The sequence below is a fragment of the Mus caroli genome, chromosome 12, assembly GCF_900094665.2.
Source record: "Mus caroli chromosome 12, CAROLI_EIJ_v1.1, whole genome shotgun sequence".
Taxonomy (NCBI): Eukaryota; Metazoa; Chordata; class Mammalia; order Rodentia; family Muridae; genus Mus; species Mus caroli.
The window spans coordinates 98,470,432-98,488,769 of record NC_034581.1 but is presented as its reverse complement, the minus strand read 5'-3'; the positions used below and the strand labels follow the sequence as shown (position 1 = coordinate 98,488,769).

Here is an 18,338-nt window from a genome sequence, read left to right as displayed (position 1 = left end):
TCCTCCTCCTCCTCCTCCTTCTCCTCTTCCCTCTTCTCCCTCCTCCTCATCTTCCTCCTCCTTCTTCCTTCTCCTCCTCCTCCTCCTCCTCCTTCTCCTCTTCCCTCTTCTTCCTCTTTTGGACTAGGGTGGCTGGCTGGGATATTTTGATAAAGAGTCTCAATCTATAGCCCAGGTTGGACTCACACTCATTATGTAGCCCAGGATATCCATGAATTCACAATCCTCCTGCCTCTGCTTCCAGAGTTCTGACTGGCGTTAAAGGAGTGTACCACCACACCCTACTCAAGAGGCCCCCTTTGGTGTAGTGGCTAGCCCTGGTTTCAGGATCCTCTAGAAGGTACATGAAGCATTTCTGTGGGTTGTGTGTCTCCAATGCCTCTTCCCACAGAGATAAGCTTTTCCTTCCCTTCCCAGTATTGCAGAAGGTCTGGAGTCACCCAGCTAGAAGATAGCCAGTGCTATCCAAATTATATACAGACCTCAGCCTTCCTTCTTGCTGTTCACAGCACACATTCTATTGGATAGAATGTAATTGTCCTTTTGCCAGGCCAACCAGACACTCCTACTGTACTTGCAGGAGTGTGTGTACAGAACAGTGTGTCACTTGGGTGAGTAGAGCTAGCTCACTGTCTTGATCTCATTATTACTAATTATTATTGCCATTACTATGATTATTACTAATTATTTTTAATTTGCTTCCTTTAGATGGTCCATGGCCTTTGATGGGATTGCTAACTATCTGCTGAAGGGGACAATGGAGTTACTTCAGTCATATATCCCATTAAATAGATGGAAACAATGAGACGCCAGAGAGGTGTGGTAACCTGAGGGAGATGTCACAAGAGGATCAGAATAGGAGTCAACCTGCTCTGACTGTGGGATTGTGGGCCACCTCAGTGTCACCTGAGTGCCTGATGGGGAAGCTTTATGCCCACTCTTCGTATGTCCAGAAGGCATGAGCACTGTGGGGTTCACCTAGCTGGGAGCCTAGCCTGGGTCTGCTCCCCTTGCTTCTCCTACAGAAGCCTTCCCACCCTTGCTCCCATCCTAGTTTGGAGGAACACAGAATACTTTTCAAAGCCTCTGGGGTCTGAGCATCCTGTGGCTTTGACAAGAGCACCTTCTAACAGCAGTGACCTTGCTGGGGCTGCCAGGCACAGCAGGAAAGTCTCAGACTTCCTAGTGGGGTAGGCACTACCTCCTCTGGGAATACTTCTGCTACCCTAAGTGACCGAGGCACTTGGTCGACCCGAGGGCATCGAGAGGTCTGACTAGAATTCAGGTACGTCAGCAGACACAGTACATGTGCTTCCTTGGTCTGAGAGCTCCCAGGAGGTGGCCTTGGGTTCTTTCCCTTGGTCCACGAATGTCTCATTGACCAGCACATTAGACCTACATGTCAGTTCTCAATCTTCCACTTTGACAGGAAACGGTAGATGAGGAGGTGAACTACTGCTGTGGTTGGGGTGGTGCTGCTGGAGGTGGGAGGGGGTGGTGTGTGTGTGTGTGTGTGTGTACATGCACATGTAGATTCATAACACTGAGCTCCATCTAATGGTTTTTATCTCAAAGCATAGTAAAACATTAAATTAGTGATTTTTTAAAAACTTCAATTTGAACTTTTCTTCTGGGTTACTATTTCCCAGAATTCTGTTGTTATACCCTCTTCATTCCTCTTATCCCAAAATCTTGTTCTGGCTAGAGTTCCGATTAGCACAGGCTTGGGTTGAATTATTCTAAGTGAAAATGGTTGCCATCAAGACTCCTATGAGCTGGGCTGCACAGGTAAGTTACTGAAAGTCCCTCCTGATCTTTACAAAGATTGGTAAACCTGAGCAAGGGGTAATTTCCTCAGTCACGTGCCACACATGGTCTTCAATGCCTGGGTCCCAGAATCCAGGCCCAGGACTTCCCAGAGTTTGGGGGTGGGGCCAGCCTGGACCTGGGAGGTGGGGCCAGGGCCAAGTAAACAATGTGTAAACTCCCACTCCTGGGCCCAGAAAGGAATCTGGGGTTGGATGATTTGGCTGAAAGACATCACAGGAATGGAGCCATGGATCCTGGACTGCATCGTGGACTGCGTGCTCTCACCTCCCTCTGGGAGGCTTATTGAGCAGCGAGCAGTTGGACTCCACAACCCAGGCCCACAGCCTGGGTTTCTCTGAAGAGCAAGGAAATCCCAGCTTTGTTACTAAGCAGAAGTAGTATCTATAGGGCCACCCAGCCAGGCTGGCCAGGGGAGGGAGGGGCAGAGGCAGGTTGGGCAAGTTGGGCAGAAGCTTAAAGTATTGGAGAACCCACTAGAAACTAAAGGCTATCGGACCAGGACACAAAGGAAAACTGTTAAGAGATGGGGAACCGTGTAAGCTATGAGGAAGTTGAGGAAGAGGGACAAAGGGAAAGGAGGGCCTGGAGCTCATGGTGGTGTGTGTGTGTGGGGGGGGGGGGAGTTGGTCTATTGCCTTACGAGAATGAGCCAGGGCCTTAGGCAATTTACCATGTGTCCTGCCCATGTGTAGTTCTAGGGCTGCAGGCTGGGTAGGAGTCACACAGGTCAGAGCTGGTCCCCAAAATGCTATGTCCCCAGATGCTCTTCATGGTCCTTCAGAGTCAGTGATCCCACAGGGGGCTCAGAGGCAAACCTGCCTTAGAGTCCTAAGTCTGCCAAAGACCTTGCTAAGAAACCTATTGGCCCATGGGAAAACTGGTCTACTGCACAGAACTCACAGAACACATGCATCAGCACACATGTCCACTGACAGCACACGGGAGACTGCCATGTTCTGCAGATGCAGGTTAAAGGACAGAGGAAGTAGAGCATCCAGAGTGGCTCCTCACAGCCCTTCCAAGCGCTCTTGCTGCCTCCTTCCCTGCCAGCCTGTGTGGACCCCAGGGGTTCTTGCTGATGCAGAACACTGGGCTATGGCTGAGAACTCAAGCATTCTGTCTTGACCCCTTTCAGATGCTCACTTGCTGTTGTTTGTGTCTGCTACATTTGAAACATCACAGACGCGTGCACCCTCTGCTTTCTCTACCGTGTCTGGTCCATGTCACATCCTGAGGGCGCTCTTTCCCACTCTTAACATCAGAAATAATTTACTATTTTCTGGCAACATTTGTAGAAATCTTATCTTTTCTCCATGGCTTTGAAATGAATCTGGATGTAATTTTTTTTTTAATACTGCTAGGGATCAAACTCAGGATCTCACACCACGTTGACTAGTACTCTATGACTGAACTGTAGGCTCACTCCTTATATATGGCTTCCGAGCAACTGCCCTACCACTGAGCCATAGCCCTGATGTGATGGGATTTTGTACTTATGTAAAGAATGCTACCTACTCAAAACAAACAAACAAAGAAACAAAGACATCTTTACATTTAACTCCCTTTTTTTTTTTGACTTGCTTGTATTTTATTTAGAAAAAATTTCAACATTTTTACTAAAATTTCAGGGTAACCCAGGATCTGATTGGGAGTTGCTTTTTGAAGAAGATTTGCTTTTAACTGTGTGTGTGTGTGTGTGTGTGTGTCTGTGTGTCTGTGTGTCTGTGTCTGTGTGTGTCTGTGTGTCTGTGTGTCTGAGTGTGCTCACTCATTACATGCACACACATGAGTGCCTATAACTGAAAGGCCAGAAGAGACATTCAACCCCATCCTGCCTCCAGAAGTGGAGTTACAGGCCATTGTGAGCTGACCAGCATGGGTGTTGGGAATTGAATTTAGGGTCTCCGTAGGACTGCACATGCTCTTAATTCTTGAACGATGTCTTTAGCTCTGAAGATTCCTTTAAATTATCAATTTTCTTCAAAAAGCATATTAATTTTAATTACTCGATTTGTCATAGACCAACTCAGCTCCTCGGTTGGAGCCTAAATCCATGCATCAAGTGACAGTTCTGTTAAGTTGATTCTAACCTGATGGCTTCCAGATGGTTTTCTCTGTTCTCCTGTGGCTCGTGATCCACAGTGTCATCATCTACATCACAATTTCATGGCCACTGGCTCCATGACCGTCCCTCTTGAGTGTCAACCAGGGGTCCTATGGGCAGCAAAGACTGGAGTCATATAGGAAAGCAAAGAAACTGCTCTGGGATGGTGGCTGAGACTCTCTTCCCCCACATCCCATTACTAGACATTTCTGTGTTGGAGTTACACAGGAACTTGTGGCGGATGCTGTATGTGTTATTATGAACCCCACACCCTCCCTGCCACTGGGTCTGCACCCTGAGGTGCAGTGCATGGGTCAGAGGGGAGGCAAAGGCTTGGCTTAAATAGCTTCTACCAAGCAATTTCCCAAACCCTGCTGATGTCCACTGCACCAGGGAGTCCCCCTCGCTCATCCCTGCTGTGTTAATCCTTCCAGGTTCAATGTGATGGTTTTGCTGGGTCTTCATTTGCATCTCCCTGATAAGAGGCTGCCTATGGGTCATTTGACTGCCTTCTGCTATTCAACAGTTATTCAAATCTTTGCCTGCTTCCAATTTTCTCTTTCCCTTAGAGTTTTCACCAAAGATGAGTCCTTCTCCCTCGTCTGGCTCACCTCTGACCTGGCTCAGGTAGCTTTTGAATAGAGTTGTTTGTGTATGTGTTTGTAAAGTATAAGCACAAGTATGCACGTGTGTGTTTTTTGAGTCAGGATTGCTCACCAAACCAGGAGTTCACTGATTAGCTAGTCTGTCTGGCCAGAACTCTGAGGATCTACCTGTGTTGTCTCTCACTACCAGGATTATGGGCACATGCACTGTACTCCTTATTCTTACTGACGCTGGGGGCCTGAACACGTCCTCAAACTTACAGAGCAAGCATTTAATTGAGAGCCATTTTCCCATCCCAGAACAGCATCTTCAGTCTAAGGCAGTTCCTTTTAAGAGGTATGCTGTTTGGAAGCCTTTACTTAGCTTGAGACCATAAATACAATCTCTTATGTTTTCTGCTAGAAGCTTGAGTTTCTTGACATTGTGGGGGCTTGGGTGACACTACTGGCTGCCATCAGCCTAGTGAGTGTCTGTGTGACAGGCCTGGGATTCTTTCTTTGGTTTCTGTGTACACAGTGGACCAGGGCCACACTGACTTTTCTCCATGTGGATATTGAGTCCCTAGCAAGGTCACTTCAGGGACCCATCCTTCCTCATACCAAGTTCCATGGTGGCTTGGCTGGGTAGCAGGTGCCTCCTTCTGTTTTCTCTCCTGTTCTCTAGTCTCTCCTGTGTTTTTCTGTCTTAGTTTCAACAGCTTATAGCTATCTGCTGGTATAGTGTGTGTGTGTGTGTGTGTGTGTGTGTGTGTGTGTGTGTGTGTTTATCTGTATGTCTGTGTCTGTAAGGGACCACATACATGTTAACAAACAAAAGGAGGTCAGAGGACAGCCTCAGCTGTACCATAACTTTGTGTTTCAAAGACAGGGTCTCATGTAGCCCTGGTTGGCTTCAAACTCCCTGTGAAGTTGAGGATGACAGATCTTCCTGGCTCTATTTCCCAAGTGCTAAGATTATAAGGCACAACACCATGTCTAGTTCATGCAGTCTTGAGGCTTGAACCCAGAACTTAACCTAGGCTAGGCAAGAACTCTACCAGTGGAATCACATCGCTTGCACTACCTTGATTTTATGAGACAGGCTCTCTTATTGGCCTGGAACTTCTTGAGTGGCTAGGCTAGCTGACCCAGCATGCTTCAGCGATCTGCCCATCTCTGCCTCCTCAACTAGAATCACAAGCATACATTGCTACTCCTAACTTTAAAAAAAAATAAGTTCTAGGGCTTGAAATCATGTCCTGGAGCTTGCCCAGCAAACACTTGGCCATCTCTGCCGTCTACCCCCGCCATGGGATTTTTAATGATGTCCTAGATGCCTCTAGGGGCATCAGACGGAACTCCCTTTCAGGGAGGAAAGATCTCCACTCTGCATGTGTGTGCATCATGGCTCTCTGGAGACTTTTGAGCTTTCTTCCATGCCTGCTCAGTCCAGCTCTCCCGAGGGATGTTCCGTCTAAAGCACTAAGGGCAACACATGCCCAGATCAGAGTGAGGCCTCTGCCTGTGTGGCAGATATGCCAGGCCAGGACAAGCTGATGATTCCACCCTGGAGGTTCCTGCAGAGACAGAGGTAGAGAAGGATGCTCTAGAGAAAACTGTGTGCAACTAGGAAAGCAGAAGGTCAAAGATGTGTTTCCAATTTCTGTAATCCCTTGATCATGCTTTCACTTTCCTGTGGGCTGCAAGACTTCTCATGAGCTATTCTGGCACCCACAGTTTCACCTGGAGAACTCCTATTCACCCTTCAGAACCCAGCTAAAGAATGCCCCATCTTTGAAGCAACCCTCAACTCTCCAGACAGGCTCAAGAGATTAGTTATCGCCTTTACCCTCTTGGAGTTTCTTTCCAACCCCACTATGTGCCCTTCTGTTCTCCTATACACTCCCCAGGATCAGAGCTTTGAATCCAGGACTGGAATGTTAAATGTTCTGAGAGCCTTTGTGGGGTCTACCTAGAAAAGCCAAGGAGGAGGGGAGAGAGCCTGGGGATTCTTTGTGACCCCCTCCGCCCCTGCACAAAACAGTCCTGTGAGGCCAGTGATTCTAAGCCATCAGTTTATAGCAATGACCCTAGACGGACAATTATTTGCATCTTTGTAGCCCCCGATGGTCACCTGGTCCAAACCTTGGGCCATACTCTATATGTGTTTGGCAGCAGCCTCCTGGTCTCCTAATGGAAGAGGTTGTTCTTACCTCTGCTGAGGCCTCTGAGAACTGCCTGTCTTTAGCCATTCTCCATGCAGCCTAAACCTTAGTGGTTTAGGCTTCTGACCCAAGACTCTCCCTGCATGTGTCCTGTGGGAGTTTGGCCTGGAGCATAGAGAGTGTCTGGAAGAGTCGGGCAGGTGTGGCCATGGGACTCACACAGGCCTCACCCTGTCATTAGTGGGCAGGGTTTTTCCCTCCCAAAGCCATGGTATAGTTGCAGATTCTGGGTCAGCACCTGACTCAGTCACTCTCAGTCTCCACCTCTGCAGCCCCTGCCAAGGTGAGACCACCAGCGCTGGCCATGAGCTGTTGTCTAAGGAGCCCAACTTCAGCATGTGCAGACTGTATGCTGCTTCTGATTCCAGCATACGTGTCCCCAGGCAGGCCTCGTCTCTGGGGGCAGGGGCTTGGCTGGCTCAAGGCTCTTCCTGCTGAGGGCTCCGAGTCTCAAGTTCCCTGTTACCAACAGCCTCAATGATTGGGGTCATGACCACAGCAGTTCACAGCTGAAGAGTTTCTGGATAAACATTCTGGATTGCTGCTTGCTCGCATGGAGATGAGAGTCACATCTTCCAGGGTCACAGTAGCTACTAGGAATCATCATTTTTTGGGAAAGGAATATCCAGTGAATCCACTGTATACCGTAGCTCATTAGCAGAATTGGAAATTGACCTGTGGAGCTACTGCTTTTCCTAACCAGGACCACTGGTTTTGGAAGGTGCTGACATCATCTCGTCTGACTCTGGAAGTGAGAACAGTAGGAAGAAGAATTTTATTATTTTATTTTAAACGTTTATAATTTAACTCCCGAGGAATATGCAATCTGGGAAATGCAGAAAAACTAAAAAGGAACAAAGTCCAAGCATCATGTCATCACATATGTGACAGAAACACAAAGTCACTTTCTGAAGTGACTCCAAACACTGGCACATCAGTTCCTGTTAGACTTTGTCTCATTGCTGTGACAGGGAACCTGACAAGAACAGCTTAAGGAAGGAAGTGTTTATTCTGGCTCACAGTCTGAGGGTCCCGTCCATGGTGGAAGAGCAGCTACAACAACGGGAGGCAGCTGCTCCCATGGAAACTGGAAGATGAACTGGAGCCTCTTTCTTACTCTCCTTTCCTTCAGTCTAGGACCTCAGTCCACTAAAGGCTAATGGCCCACACTTAGGGTGGATCTTGAATGAATCACCTGAATGAATCTAAAGCAGTGCCCTGCACAGATCTGTTTCCATGGTGAGTCTACATCCCTTCGACTAGACAGTCAAGATCAGCCATTTGAGGTCTTTGGTTCATCACTCCAACAGGAAGGATGGACGGATCTGGTTATCTGCTCATCCATTCTCAGACCACTCCTCTAAAGGATCGTCACGGGTTGCTGCAGATCAGAGCTGATGACTAACATGAAGCATAGCTAAATAAAGAGTGAAGGCGCCGTGCGGTGGTGGCGCACGCCTTTAATCCCAGCACTTGGGAGGCAGAGGCAGGAGGATTTCTGAGTTCGAGGCCAGCCTGGTCTACAAAGTGAGTTCCAGGACAGCCAGGGCTATACAGAGAAACCCTGTCTCCAAAAAAAAAAATAATAAAATAAGGTGAAGGAATGACCCTCTACCCGCACTGCTCTCATCCCTTAAAATGGAGGACAAAGGTGATTGAGGGGTTGACATTTCAATATCATCAAAGGCGGGTCCCCCTGTTGACTCTCCCAATCTCCAGACAGTGATTGAGAAACTTAAAAAAAAAAAAATAGAAAGAAAGTTGCAAAAGGTATGAGTGGCCTGTGTTGAGGTAGCTCCCGCCCAGGGGGCGTGGTCTGCACATATCTCCTCCTCGCTGTGGTTAGGCTCCAGAGGTGGGAGATGAGGAGGATCCTTCAGGGGAAGTGGTGTGGCCACTGCTCCTGGAAGCCCATTGACTGACTCCAGCAGCTTCAATTGGCCACACTCTGCCTCTTCAGGAGGCCCTGGAGGTATAAATAACAAAACAAACCAGGCAGGCCCGTTTGGCCCTGTGGATGGCGCCTGGACCCACTGTGAGTATGCAACCCCTTCTGGAAAGATGTAGAGTTTCTAGTCTATAGCTCATGAGGACAACTCCAGGATAAAAGGCAGAAGGATTTCTAATGTGTGTAAGAGCAGCCCCTGGGGGTGTGCTGGGCAGGTACAGTGGGGGCTCGGTTCGTTTCCATGGATACTTACTTCTGAGAAATTTTTAGAAGAAAACTGCACAGGGTGGGGAAAGGGAGAGAAGGGAGCTCTTCAGAAGCAAGGCCGTCCTCGCTGCCCTCTGCTTGCCCCAGTCGGCCTCCGTAGCTGTTTGCTTCCTTCCAGTTGAGCTGCTGAGCCAGGAAGTTTCTATCAACTTACAAGTTCATGGGGGAAAACACTCTCTCTCTCTCTCTCTCTCTCTCTCTCTCTCTGACAAGGTTTTAATATGTAGCCCAGGCTACCCTTCTGCCTTGGCCTCCTGAGTGTTGTTGATATTACATTCAGCACTTAAAAACTATGTTCGAAAAGAATGCAAAGGAAATTCTGCAGGACAAATTAGTAAGGGAAGCCATTCCGGCCTCTGTTCTCCAAGAAGTGAGCATTAGAGTTCTCTTGTGGGGCAGATGTCTTTCCATTTAGTTTTAAACTTGCTTTGAAAAATAATGTCATTTTCATTGCCTCTAGATAATTCTATCTTAAAACATCACCAGTCCCTTAAAACAGGTGAGTCCTAAAGTGTATCCAGGATGCCTTTGCTTCTCTCTTGCAGCACTTTGTTACATCTCTGAGAAGGGTCTCAGCTCCAGAGAGCTCTAGACAGATCCAAGTGTTGCATACTGACAATCTCCAGGAAGGATCTGAGGGAAGCTGAGGCCCCAGAGAGCGCAGCGTCCTTTGGGTATGGAAGGAAAGGTGCTTGGTGTAGGCAGCCAACCTGGGATGTCCCCCACAGGACGGGGAGCTCTGTGGTTGCTTAAAGTTCAAGATAGCATGGGTGGAAACTCGTCAGAAACAGCCATATGCATTGGTCTCACTGGCTAGAGAAGGGCTAGATGGCCAGTGGCTTTGTCAAGGAGGAAAGAGGTGGCACTGTTAGGAGAGAGGTGGGCGTGGGACCCCTTTTCCGAAGTGAATGATTCTAAATCTCTGCCCAGAGAATAGATTGTCTTTACTCAGTGTATTCTGGTTATTACTGACTTCTCTAGCCAACTGCTATTAACCAGAGAAGCATCGTGCAACCCCACCAGTACCATAGTTGGTCCCTGTCCCCACAGGCACCATACCCACAGACATGACCTTCTCTGGGTCAGCAAATGTTTGCAGACAACATTTACACAGGCAGTGAATATGCAGAGTCCTTTTTCCATCCTTGTATTGTGTAAGCTTACCAGTGTGATGGTGATTGCCAGAGAATCGGCATTGTATAGTGACTATCAGCAATGTGGTGATGATTTGAAATGCATAGAGGATGTACGGAGGTTGTGGGTCAGCACCATATCATCTTATAAACAGGAACTGAACCCACCAGGATGCCAAAAGAAGGGTTATACATTCATTTATATGCATACATGGGCACACACACACACTCCAGGTGTCACTGTGGAAGGATAGTCCCTTCCGCAAGGACTGACCACATGCAGGCTTGATGCTAGCAGTGTAACTTGTTCCAGTGGCTTCTTCTCGCAGCTAGGGGTAAATAGGAGGTGAAATTATTCATAGGAAGAAAGAACTGTTTTCTTAAATAATGTGGGATGCAAAGGACCAGGGAATCACAACGCTGTCTCTTGTGTGCCCCACAGCCTTTGGCATCGACTTTCTTTTTCGTGGTTTTATTTTTATATGCGTGATTTGTGTGAGGAACAAATACACACTCATACACACAGAGACACAGAGAGAGCCATGTGCACACTCCAGCCTGCAACCCAATAAGCTCTTGCTCAATTCAAAAGATCTGACCCATCAATTTATTGGGAAATAACCAGTTGCTCTACTATTTTAATTGCCAGAATTAAAAAAAAAAAAGCCTACTTCAGTATCTCACCCATCTGACAAATTTGGGTCAGTTTGGGGGCTGTGGAAATAGGTGGAAGCATGGAATTAGTGTGGGCTGTTTTGGAGTAAAAAGCCAAAGGCGGGCCTGGCCAGGGAAGGGCAGGAGGCCTGAAGTGAGCGTTAGAAATCACAGTGGCAGTGCCACAGGCTTATAGAGGTGGAAGGTGTGGTCCATGGCCGTGTCCTGAGTGGGTGGAGCCTCGGCTGGGCAAGAGCATCTGGTGGGGAAGAGACCAAATTGTGGCCCTTACCCAAGCAGTTTTACACATGAAGATGCCGCTATCCCAAGGGTTTACAGAACACACAGATAAGAGAGGGGGGCTCAGTATCCCAGTGTGAGATCCCCTCCCAGCCCTCACTGCTGTGACCCGGCACTGTAGAGCCCTATAGGGCTGGAAGTGGAGCTCCACAGAGAGCCCTGCGGTGAGAGGGAATGTCAGTCGGGCTCCTGGGGCCCAGCAGCCTGCCAGCAGTTGGCTTCCCCCCACCCCCTGCCTGGTTCAGGCTTCTGGCCTGCCTGCTCTGACTTGCACACAGCTTCCACGTGGCCCTGACTCCCAGGGAGGTTGGCAGATTGTCTGTGGAGAACTTTGTGTCGGCTGTGTGAGTGACGTGGCCTGGCTTAACTTTTCCATTCCTGAGCGTTGGGAAATGGCCCAGGGTGGCAGTCTGCTTTGAGCAATGCAAGCTTCTATTTTAATCCAGGGTGCCTGTGGCAACAGTCCCGCCCACAGAAGCTAGCGCTCCAGTTTTGTTTTGTTTTGTTTTGTTTTGTTTTGTTTTGTTTTGTTTTGTTTTGTTTTGTTTTGTTTTGTTTTGTTTTGTTTTTCAGACAGGGCTCCTCTGCGTGGTCCTGGCTGTCTTGGAGCTCACTCTGTAGACCAGGCTGGTGGTCTCAGACAGAGATCCGCCTGCCTCTGTCTCCTGAGTGCTGAGATTAAAGGTGTGAATCACCATCAATTCAGCTGAGTTCTTTTTCCTTTACTTTATCTAAAGCATCTTTATAGATTCTAGCATTTCTCTCCCATAATCTATTTTTGCCCAGGCCATCACTAATAGCAAGTTAATTTTAATTGTTACTAAATGGGATTCCAGAATGGGTAACGTGTTTGGGGGAAAAAAAAGACTCAGGGAAAACAGGACAGTACCAAATGTATGCCAACAAACAGGTCTGAGGTTCACCTTCCTAAACAAAAATGCTTCAGAAAATTACATCATAGATACAATGTTACATAAAATGGGAGTTACAGAAGGATGTCGATATTAAGTTCAAAGCAGTGTTTCATTCTACAAGCTCATTATAAGTTCAAAGCCACAGTTTCACATGGCCTTGCTTGATCATAGTGCGCACCTGTGGCCTCATCCTTGGACCTGATCTAGAATGAATGTTTTCCCTTGAACACAAATTTGTCCCAAGCCTATTTCTCTTTTTAGTGTAATTATGAAAGCTTATTGCATTTCTTATTATGAAGCCTTTACTTACTGTTATGAAGAGTGGACACATTCTAGTCGTGATTCTAACATTAGTCCATCTTTCTAGCAAACAACTCAAGCCATCTCTTAAAACTCTCTTCCTAAGATCAAACCAGGAATTCTATAAAAATCCTTAATTCATCTAAACAGCATTTATCAGTGAAAGCTCATCTTTATGTTGATCTGCAGGAAGTCTGCTCCATGGGGTGGGCTAATGTGCAGGAATCCTCAGGCTCTGTAAGGAGACAGGAAAAGGCATATCAGCTGCAAGAAGCATTCCTGAGATAAATTCTCTTGGGACCTTGCCTTTCAGAGCTTACCCATCTTGGGACATGCAACAAGGTGGGCCACCTCCAAGAAGGTCACCTGCTAACCTTAGCCTTTCCTAAATGGCTCCTGACACTGGTTAAAAGGAGCCAATTGTCTCAGAAACTTATAAGTCACATCCTGAATCCCAGAGAAGGACAACACCCACCCATCAACTAATTCTGCCCAAAGGGTCAGAACCTCTTAAGATCCTGCTTGGGGACCAGACCAAGGCTGGCTGGCACCTGAATGCCACCCTTGTTCTGCTCCCTCCACACATACTGGTTCCCTTATTTACCCATAGGCTCTCGCTTTAAGATGGCTCTCAGCTGAGTCCTGCCCCCAGCTTCATGCTAGGGCCTTTACTGTTGTGTTGTTTACCATTTCCTATGGGCCATGAACTGGGAAATGGAAATTACAGGGAACAGATGGTGGCATAAGAGATACACATAGAGGCATGGTTTTGCTCTACATAGGAATAGCCCAGAAAATTACTGAATGCCATGTTCTTGGCAGCTCTATGGACCTGCAGAGTCAGAGACAAAGGGAAAACAGTGAATGGCATTGTCTTTAAGAGTTCTCTGAGCCACTGGGAGGTGCAGCATCTGAGAAGTCAGGCCCAGAGCCAGCCAGGCTTGGCTTTTGTCTTCACTGACACTACCCTTTCCCCTTTCCTGAAGAGGCTGAACAAAGGGCTACCAAAGACTGGGGTTTCTCTCTGGAGGACACTAATTTCCTATAGATCATGGGGTCCTCTATAGAAGGCTTGATCTCTGAGAATTAGTCAAGAAAACCAAAGCCAGCTCAAGCCAGCCAACCCCAAGGTGGAAATAAATTGGCTTGGTTTTGGAAAAGTGGAGGCAGGTGGGTACCAAAGAAAGGCTGATTCAGGGACTTAAGATGTCATTAGATGTGACTCTTCATTTCTCTTTATCGCTGTTTTTCTTCTTGCCATGTACATGTGGGAGAGGTGGCTAGCTCTTTAGGTTTGAAGCTATGTCATTAAAGCAATCATACTTAATGGGACTCCCATTAAGTACATCCCTCAGGAAAATCACTGACTGACTGCAGTTGAGTTCCACTCTCACCCATGAAACAGTGGTAACAAGAGGATGAAGTGTTATTCTGGCATGTTCTCAGTCAAGTGTCCACTCTGCAATATTCTGTTATTGTGGGGGCTGGTGGTAGAATGTCCTCAAAGATGTTGAGACACTGCTATCTTAAGATAAAGGAGGGGCTGAGGCTATAGATCAGTGGGCAAAGCACTTGCTATGCAAGCAGAAGGGCCTGAGTTTGGATCCTCAGAACCCACAGAAAGCCAGGAACAGTTGCAAACATCTTTAACCTTAGTGTCCTGTGGCAAAATGCCAGGCAGACATGGTAGAATCTCCAGAAAATCCTGGACAGCTAGTCTGGCCTATACAACAGTGAGCAACAAGAGACCTTGTCTCAAACAAACTGGAAGGCAAGGACTGACTGACTCCAAAGGTTGCCCTGTTCTATAATTGTGCATGCACACACACACACACACACACATGCACGCACGCACATATGCACATGTTCATGTGTATCACATATATGTATGTATGTGTGTATGTGTTCATTCATAAACACAAAGATCAGAGAGAAGAGCTCAAAAGCAAGAGTGGTAGACTAGCAAGATAGCTTAGCCAGTAAAGGCACTTGCTATCAAGTTTGACCTAAGTTTGAACCCCAGGACCACATGGTGGAAGGAGGGAACTAACTCCTTCAAATTGTCCTTTGATCTTCACATATGTGCTGGGGTGGGGGGTGCACACATGCATGAGTGCATACATGCACATGTGTTCTCAAAGCAATAAATAAATAATTGTGAACACACTTTAAAGCAAGAAAGGTGTTGTATGCTCAGGCTTCTCACTTTGGACATGGGAAAAGTAAAGTCTAGCCCCCGAGGAGATGACAAAGATTCGATGCCATCAAGTCTCTCAAATCACTCGGCTGTGGTGTTCAGCACCCTACAGCCGCTGTCTTCTCCCATGGGTCTTCCTGGTGGCTAAGATAGGAGGGAGCCATGGGGTTCTTCTCTTCTCGCTTTAACCTCAGATCTGCTGCTCAACAGGATAATCCCCAAGGACAATGACACGCATGCTGGACCTGGGCCTGTTTCTGGCAGGCCTCCTCACTGTGAAAGGTCTCCTGCAGTACAGAGATGCTCTAGATATGTATAACTCTCCAGTCAGGGTCCAAGAGTGGAGGGGCAAGAAGGATGCCCGGCAGCTTGCTCGACACAACATGGAATTTGGCTTCAAACTACTGCAGAGGCTGGCCAGCAATAGCCCTCGGGGAAACATCTTCCTATCCCCACTGAGCATCTCCACTGCCTTCTCCATGCTGTCTCTCGGGGCCCAGAACTCCACACTGGAGGAAATCCGGGAGGGCTTCAACTTCAAAGAGATGACAGACAGGGACGTCCACGTGGCTTTCCACTACCTTCTCCACAAGCTCAACCAGGAGACGGAGGACACAAAGATGAGCTTAGGCAATGCTTTATTTATGGACCAGAAGCTGAGGCCCCAACAGAGGTTCCTGAACCTGGCTAGGAATGTGTATGATGCAGACATGGTGCTCACTAACTTCCAGGACTTAGAAAACACTCAGAAGGATATCAACAGATACATCAGTCGGAAAACCCACAGCAGAATCAAAAACATGGTAAAAAGCATAGACCCAGGCACCGTGATGATTCTCACAAATTATATTTACTTTCGAGGTAAGGCTAGGGGCATGTTGGTGTGGGGAAGGTAGAGGGATTTGGGTTAGAAACTTGACCCAGTCCTTTGCTTACTCTGAATCTAAATCCTTGTGTCAGGAACAGTCCAGACTCTGCCCTCTCTGGCTGGAAAGTAAATGCCAAGAAGCATAACCCACCAAGGAGCTGAATCCCCCAAGGGATTCATAGGGGGGATGTCAGGGGAGATGAGCATTGCGAACCCCAGATTCCCGTGTGTGTGCTTTCATTGTGGTGGATTATCCTCATTTGCTTTGGTTTAGAAGTTGGAGTCTCTGCTTCCTAGATAAGAGAGAAAGTGAAAGTTGGGGAGGGTTACTCCAAGGTCTAAAACTATTCATTCAGGGCCAGAACCCACTTCTCTAGGGCTTAATGCTATACACCTTGCTTTATAGTGCAAGGTCACCTGGGACAATTGAATGATGGTGGTGGTGGTGGTGGTGGTAGCAGCGGTGGCAGCAGCGCGGCCATTTTGACTGGTGGTGGCGGCCATTTTGGCTGGTGCCTTCGTCCCTTATTGATCTTCAGAGATTTCCTCAGTATAAAGGAGATACTGAAAAAGTATATGGAAGAGTGTTCTCCAACATCTGTACTCACACAACAAACACATATACACAGGTTTTGGAAAAGTAGAAAAAAATGAAGAAGAAAAAAAGAAAAGAAAACCAGAGGCTCACACTCTCCAGTCCCAGCAAGGCCATCACTTGGCTCAGTAATGGTCCCACATAGGGACGCAACATAGGAAGATTGATGACTGCTGAGGGAAAGGGAGACAAGAATGGCAGCCTGAATCACAGAGGGATATGGGGTAATCCAGGCTAGCTCAGCATCTCCATTAGGAGCAGGCACAACAACAGTGCAGACGAAAGGAGCACTCACTCAACAAGGAGCACTCACTCAATAAGGAGCACTCACTCAATACACACTAGACAGACTCCATCTGCTTCATCCCGTAAGTCACCAAGACACTCTCTGACATGCCTGCCACATCCCCACTCTATACATTAGGGACTGAAGTTTAAACACTTGTTCAAAACCATCCTTACAGAGCAGTGAAGCCAGGATTGGGACTTAGGGAGTCTTCCCCCAAGGCTCTGAGAACAGCAAGTTAGAAATGATACAACTGCGAGTTTATGGGCAATGTCAGGGCCTTCTCTAACTAAAGACAGCAGAAGCCTGAGGCTGAGGAGATGGCTCAGGTGGGGAAATGGCCTGTGTCGCAAGGATGAGGACCTGAGTTCAGACTCCCAGCATAGGTATTGAAATCCGGGCAAGTTGGTACAGATTTGTAACCCCAGCCCCGCAGGGTAAGGGGACAGAGACAGGAGCTCTCTGGCTAGTCCATCTAGACAATCCCTGAGCTTCTGGCTCAATGAGGGAGTCCTGACTCAAAAACAAGGTGGGGATTGATAGATAACACAGCATTAACCTCTGACTGTAACACTTGCATGCCCATGTGCGCATGCACACACACACACCCCATCAGTCAATCAATCAATCAATCAATCAATCAATCAATCAATCAAAGGGAGTTTGCAGACAGAGCTCTGCAGCACCGTGTCCCTGTGGTTTTCTTATGCCCACAGGAGAGGGGCGGCAGAATACCAAGGGAAGTATTTTCACTCTCACAAAGCCAAACAGCCTCAGGAACCACAATCCAGCCCTCTGTTAAGATACAAGCTATGGCCATCTGAGCATCAGGGGCCTTAGGGTCATGTACTCTGCTACCTCCCAGCCCTGCAATACTAGTGCCAGGCTCTTTTTGACTGGGTCCCTGGGCCTGTGTGCTTCCCACAGACATCTAGGCATGAAGAAGAACATAGCATCACTGCCCCTGAATCTGGTGGACGGTGGCCAGGGATCAGCGGGGTCAGGCCTCCTCCTTTTCTTCCAGACACCTTTGCCATTTTGTCCGCCTCTACTCCTCAGGCAGGTGGCAGTATGAATTCGACCCAAAACAAACCAAGGAGGAGGACTTCTTCATAGAGGAAGGCAAGACCGTGAAGGTGCCCATGATGTTCCAAAGGGGCTTGTTCGACATGGCCTATGACAGCCAGCTCTCCTGCACCATCTTGGAAATCCCCTACCGGGGAAACATCACAGCCACATTTGTCCTTCCTGACAATGGCAAGCTGAAGCTGCTGGAGCAGGGGTTGCAGGCAGACATCTTTGCCAAGTGGAAAAGCCTTCTCTCAAAAAGGTAAAGTCAGAGCCTTGTCCACAGAGACCCTTGTCTTTCCCCTCTTCCCTCACACTCTCCTCATTTCTTCTCCCCCTAGTCCACAGCCAGGCTCTCTCTGGGGGCTCTGTAAAGGTGGGCAGGAGACTGGAACACATCTAGGAGTTGGTGAGGAGTGGCTATTTGAAGTTTATGCATTGAACTTATGGGAGTGTGGGGGTTCCAGTCTCGCTGGAAGGGGGTGGTCAGGGAAAGCTTCACAGAGGAGGTGGCATTTAAGGTACAGCTTGCAGGCTGTAGGGAAGAAAGAGAAGTCATGGATTCTTAGGCAGAGGAAACTTTAAGGACACTCCGCTCCTCTGAGCAGAGATGCATCTTGTCTCCCAGCCCCCTCTCTCGGCCTGGATTAGCCAAAACCAGGAGTGTCCACCGCTTTTCTAGGAGACTTCCATCTCTCTCTAGGCTGGGGACTTGCCCTCATATGCTAACGGGAAACTTTCACTTCATCACAGTACACGTGATGAGCCAATATCCCTACTTCCCAAGCCCACTTGGGCTCGCTGGTAGTAGTGAAGTTCTTTTGAAGTATACATAGGGAGCCAAGCCTAGACATAGTCAACCCCCTTTATTGGGCAATTTCAGAGGAGAAGGGAAAGAAGGAAGAGGAGATGGGCTATTCTTTCTGAAGCCCCTTCCACCATGGAAGAACTAGGGGAGGCTGAAGGGCTACACCATTTTCCACATCAACAGATAATGCTCCGGGGTACTGGTTAATTCATATTGTTGTTCCACCTATAGGGTTGCAGATCCCTTTAGCTCCTTGG

General features: G+C 47.9%; 1 protein-coding gene across 1 annotated transcript in view; it reads left to right on the top strand.

Moving 5' to 3' along the window:
- The first annotated feature begins 8,643 nt into the window (after positions 1-8,643).
- The window catches only part of LOC110307471 (serpin A12), a 15,083-nt gene continuing 5,388 nt past the window's right edge, over positions 8,644-18,338 (top strand). The window contains exons 1-3 of the mRNA XM_021179701.1: positions 8,644-8,778; positions 14,667-15,317; positions 17,265-17,535. Of these exons, the coding sequence (XP_021035360.1) occupies positions 14,684-15,317; positions 17,265-17,535 (905 nt within the window). The 5' untranslated portion in view covers positions 8,644-8,778; positions 14,667-14,683. The remainder of the gene's footprint in view (positions 8,779-14,666; positions 15,318-17,264; positions 17,536-18,338) is intronic.